General features: G+C 40.5%; 1 protein-coding gene across 3 annotated transcripts in view; it reads left to right on the forward strand.

Moving 5' to 3' along the window:
- Lhfpl3 (lipoma HMGIC fusion partner-like 3) overlaps positions 1 to 3,965 on the forward strand; it is a 529,544-nt gene extending 525,579 nt beyond the window's left edge. For all 3 annotated transcript variants that reach the window (NM_001081231.3, NM_001359998.2, NM_029990.2), the window contains one exon: positions 1,703 to 3,965. Coding sequence is in view for 1 of the 3 variants with exons in the window: in NM_029990.2 (NP_084266.1) it covers positions 1,703 to 1,731 (29 nt within the window). In the remaining 2 variants the exon portion in view is untranslated. The remainder of the gene's footprint in view (positions 1 to 1,702) is intronic.
- The last annotated feature ends 2,035 nt before the right edge of the window (positions 3,966 to 6,000 follow it).

Raw genomic sequence — 6,000 nt, forward strand, 5'->3', positions numbered from 1 at the left:
ACCCTGGACCCACAAACCTAACCTCTGGGTTCTGCTCAAGGTAGCACACCAGGTCATCCAAGGTTCAGGACCCCCTACAGCACCATGTAAGACCCACCATTCCTTGTGTAGTTTTAACACTGTCTAGAGGCAGTGTTCCCTCCTGTGGGGTTTCTGCTAGCATGACTCATCTCACAAAATCATTACAGACAAATCATCATTATAACATGAACGTATTTCAATTATCCTCTGTGTGTTCTGGGCACATTAAAATAACTAAAATATCTTGCTGAGGCAAGTTTAAGATCATAATGTGCCCGAGATGCTTTAAGTGTGGCAGAAATCAGGGAGGAAAACTCCGCAGATGATAACACATCTTTCAGCAGCATTTCTAGCACTCGGGAACCAGAAGCTCATCTATATCCTAAAGTACTGCGCTGCAAAAACAGGGGGCCTGTGGCCTTTTGGCCCAAGCCTGCCACACCACAGCTGGCTAGTCCATGGACCCAAATTCCCAGTCTATAGAATATATTTGAACCAAAGTCCATGATGACCATCCCAAGAAAAGGGCTAAGTGAGGGTCTAGTTATGGTAGCACAAGTACAGTCTTCAGTTTATTAGAGAAACCATCCACTCCCTGATGTGTCCTAAAGAACAAAGATTCTTAGATACAAAAAGGTCCATTGTTTATATTAACAAATAAATTAAAATATCTACAACAGCTGGGTGTGGGGTGAATGTCCAAAATTCCAGAGCTCTGGAAACTGAGGCAAAATAATTATAAGTTTGACACCAGCCTGGGCTATAGAGTGAGACTCAGTCTCAACAACCAACACCTCCCAAGGTGAAAGAAGTCATAATTGGCCTATATGTCTGGAAATAATGAAATAGTGGAGAATGGAATGTGGAGCATGGGATGAAAAGGAATGAAAATACAATGGAATATTGCACAGCCATTAGAATGGAAGTAGAATGGAATATTATACAGCCACTGGAGTCTAGTACTAATTATACAGACTGTCTAATTCATGTTTAAAATGTTAAACAGTGTCATCTGCGCTGTGATCCCAACTCTATTAGGTAAGTGTACATTCACATAAGAAATACAGAGAAACCTGGGAAGGAAGCGGTTGGTATTTAAAGGCGATTGGATCTGTACATACTCATTTTTTTACACCTGTCACAATGTCATGCAAAATAAGTAAAACAGCAAAAGGAAAATGGTTGAGACGTTTTCTATGCCAGGCCAGATGCCAATGCTTGGGACAGCTCTACGATCCTCCCACGCCCTTAAAGCAGCCGCAGTCTCGACTCACATGGACATTTGCAATTTCTGAAGCCCCTGGTTGAGCAGGTGGTGCTCCGTCTGATGGGACAGACTGCTCAAAGTCTTTGGGTAATAAATCCACAGCGCCTTTGAACTATTTGTTGGCATGGGAAGCGTATTTAGTTTTGAGGTATGGTCTCATGCATCCAGGGCTGGCCTCAAGCTCCCTATGAACCTACAGATAACCTTGAATTTCTGATCCTCCTCCCTCTACTTTCCAAGTACTAGGGTGACAGGCATGTCATCATTGCTCTACATGCTAAGCAAACCCTGTATTGAGTTGTAGGCCCCGCTGTGGTGTTATTGTCCCATAACTAACACATGAAACTCTTGCTGACAAAAGAAATGATGTGTTTTTTTCTTTCCCCCAACCCTTTCTCTCTCTCCTCTCTACAGTTCTGTTAAGCCAATATTCTCTAGAATGAGCACAAAACAAGTCAAATAACAGCTAAACAAACAGCTTTGTACATCAGCACCAAGAAGGAAGACGCTTGGGAGAGATCAGAGTCCAGAGATGACTACACACAAAAGTGAAACATCTACTCTTCAAAGCACCTTCTGATTCTAGATCTGCAGAGACTCGAGTAATTTTTCTGAGAGGAGCTATGATTACAGATTAAACACCAGCTCATTGGAAACTGTCATTAGATAAGATCAGATAACACTCATGAAAATCATATTCAGGAAATAGTTTAAGAAAGAAGAATACAAATGTGCTAGAATTGTGTAAAATACATATGTATCGAGGTTTATAAGCTGTCCTTTTTAAATCAAACTGAAAACAAAATAAAACAAAAAAAGCTTTAATCTTTCAATGCTATTAAATGAAGTAAAAGGGCAGTTAGTTCTAGACTATTCCCATCCCAGTAGCCAAGAGGCCCATGGAGTGTCATGTTTTGAGGAATGCCTCTGATCCTTGATCCCTCATTGCTACTGTCCACTCATGTCACTGTGCAATTAGTTACAACCACGTGGTTATTAAGAGACTTAGCCCTTCAAACTTCTTACCCAATGTGTGTTCAGTTTAATCTGTTTGTACGACTTATCACGAAGGAAATGTTTCTGCCATGTGCTATGACTCCATCAAACTGTGAATCACAGGAAGTACATCCAGACATCGTAGGTTCCCAAGCAACATAGATTCCCCTGTCATTGACAAAACAGCATCAAGGAGCTCTGAACAATATAGAAAGTTTATTTTCACTTGGATGCTCTCTCATGTAATATATAGGCTACTATCAAATAAACGCTTTTTCTAATTCTCCCTAGTATATGCATAGGAATTTAATATACTTTATAAATAGATGTCTAAAATATGAGTTTTCTATTTCTTCATTCTATATGTCACTAGAAATCCACATTCTTTATTTCCTTTACTGACATATACTCATTTTTGTTTTGTTAAAAGAAACTATTCCATTAAATCTACTTCTAAATGATAGTAAGTGGTACTAACAAAATAAGTAAAAACTTAATAGCCTTAGAAGTAAATAACTATATACTTATATGTCAAAGGAACTTGGTAGGAATAAGTTACCTTTTGTTTATTAATGTTGATTTTGAAATTTCTCATATTTTTTCCCTTTTGGTTAGCTGGTACTTGAAAGTAGTTACAACTAACTAGCTGTCTTCAAGAATCTTTTCCTTCCAGGGTCCCCCAGCCGTTGCCCTTATAACATGTCCTGCCTCAGTCCAACAACAGAGAAATACTTGATATTAAAGTAATTCTTCATTGTCTGAGTATAAACGCAAGTTGAAGTACATATAAAGGGGGCTCAATGCAAGCCAGCCCATGTTCTATACTTGAGCAGGAAAAAAAAAAAACACAAATAGAATGCCTGCACTCCCAGGCTTGGGATTGGGTTAAATCAGCATCCCACTCGAGCATCAGCTGGAGGACAACACAAGAATCAGGTTGCCCTCTCTTATGCTCCCATAAGACCGTGCTCATATTTTTAGCCATGTTGTCACGAAGCAAATGTTTCCAATGGCTAAAAATACATTACAAATACACTCAAGTGCTCATGTAACTAAAACCCAGTTCACAGAAAGAAAACTCAGGCTTTCCCAAAGCACTAAATTAAGGGAATGTTAGCCTCTGTAATTGTAGTCCTGGTCATCCTGGGGGCTGGTCATTGCTTTAGGTACTTGTCCCGAGGCATTCAGAATACCCTACTTACTAAATTTAATTACACACAACTTTTAAAAAATTCACCTTTTATTTAAGGGGAGGCATCTCTATATCTATACTAAAATCAGAAGGTATTAGGTTCCTCTAATCCATGTAAATTATGATTCTGTCTGGGTCCTACATCATTAGCAGTAATGTTTCAAAACAATAAAAGGTACTTCCTCTCCACATGCAAATGCTTTTATGTTTTTGCCATAAACCCTAAGTGTAATTTAGCACACCGCAGTGCTATGAAGATGGATCATTGATGATAAACCATCTGTACATACGTAACACACATGTAAACCACTAAATGTTAAGTATAAGAAATATGTTTTTACCTTTAAAAAAGACTCCTTTTCTCATTCTGTTCTATTATGTCCAAAAGTTGTGTGTAATTTTTTAAGGTCCAGGAAATGTAAAGAAATTTGTTGGAATATCTGAATTTCTGTAAAAAATAAAAATAAAATTTTGTTACATAAAAATATATATTTGGTGGTATGGTATACATTCATTTTCCTTTTTGCCCAGTGATCCAGTGTATTACTTATTTCTCTCACTGCTATGATCAAATACTTGGCAAACAGCAACTTAAGTGAGAAAGGTTTGATTTTGGCTTACAGTTTAAGAAGGGCACAGTCACTCATGGGTAGAAAGCCATGGCTGCTGCTGGTCACATTGTATCCAGTGGAGAGTCAGAGAGAAGAAAGGAAGTGGAACCACACTGCACAACCCTACAGCCTGTCCTCATGGCTTCCTCTCTCAAATCTCCACTTCCTAAAGGTTCCACTAACTTCCAAATGGTGTCAACGGCTGGAGACCAAGCCTTTGAACACATGAGCCTATGAGGAATGTTTCAAATGCAACCCAGCACACCAGGGTGAGTTACTGGCCTGGCTGAAATAACTACCTTCAGAAACTCTCCTTGCATCCTACAGTCCTGCAGATAATAGGCACTGGTTAGATATGCAGGAGCCTCATGTGTGATCATCTCCAAGGCCTCCCTCTTCTACCCAAATACAGGCATGCCTCCACTGGGTCTACTGAAACTGCCAACTAAGTAAGTAGCTGAGCTGCTCAATAGAGTAGCCCTCAACTCTGCAAAACTTCACTCACTCAGGGCATATATTATCTAGTTGGGTTTCAATCCCATATGCTTGCTTATTATCCTATCCTGTAAAACTCTGAACGTTGAGTTGTTGTTTTTTTCATCTACAAAATGGTTATAAATAATATCCAGTTACATAGTATTATTGTGAGAATATAAAATGATTCATAATGTCGCACTTGACATGTAAGAGATGACCAACCTGTGTTCATTCCTTCTCTTCCTATTATATATTACATACATGGCGGGGAGCTGGAGAGATGGCTCTGTGGTTAAGAGCATTGACTGCTCTTCCAGAGGATCCAGGTTGGGTTCCCAACACCAACATGGCAGCTCACAGTCATCTGTAATTCCAGTTCCAAGGAACTGACACTTTCTTCTGGCCCCCACAAACACCAGGGGAACAAGCATACGTGTAGGCAAAATATCCATACACATAAAATAAAAATAAACAAATCTTAAAACAAAAAAAGAAGGAAGAAAGGAGGGAAAAAGGAAAAGAAATTCAGGTGTGGTGGCATGCATCTCTGAGCCCAGCACTTGGAGGGCAGAAGGTAGGCATGTCTCTATAAGCTTGAGGACGGTGTGCCTCCATAGGGAGTTCAGGCTAACCAGAGCTACATAGTGAGGCCCATACAGAAGTCCCACATATAAGGAGATTCATGGGACCAATTAGGCTGGGACAATAACAGGAAAGCATGGAACAACAGAGCCCTGAATAGCCCGGGTTCTGTCTGTCAAAAGGGCATAAATAGCCAATACTCAACGCCAGTCATATGCACCAAGAGCTATTCTAAGCAAAAGAGAAGAGTGACGCCTCCCATAAACAAAGCCCCTATTCTCTCTGTTTTTGCATTCTGGTAAATTTAAAAAATAAATGACAAATGTTGTCTCAAAAAAATGCCCTGAAAGAATCAAAGCAGGGTAGCATGAGAACTCAGCACTGAGAGCTCTGAGGTGAGAACTGGGCACTGAGAGCTCTGTGGTGAGAACTCTGCACTGAGAGCTCTGAGGTGAGAACTCTGCATTGAGAGCTCTGAGGTGAGAACTGGGCACTGAGAGTTCTGTGGTAAGAACTAGGCACTGAGAGCTCTGAGGTGAGAACTCAGCAATGAGTGCTCTGTGGTGAGAACTCTGCACTGAGAATTCTGAGATGAGAACTCGGCACTGAGAGTTGAGGTGAGAACTCTGCACTGAGAGCTCTGAGGTGAGAACTGGGCACTGAGAGCTCTGTGGTGAGAACTCTGCACTGAGAACTCTGTGGTGAGAATTTGGCACCGAGAGCTCTGTGGAGAGAACTCTGCACTGAATAAAGAGAAAGAATGCCAGGCTGAATCCATATGGTCTAATAGCTCTAAGGCAGGACTAAACTCAATATGCTAAAGTCACAGCCAGGTGGCAATAGGGACCTACATA

This window comes from Mus musculus, chromosome 5, assembly GCF_000001635.26.
Source record: "Mus musculus strain C57BL/6J chromosome 5, GRCm38.p6 C57BL/6J".
NCBI classification, from domain to species: Eukaryota; Metazoa; Chordata; class Mammalia; order Rodentia; family Muridae; genus Mus; species Mus musculus.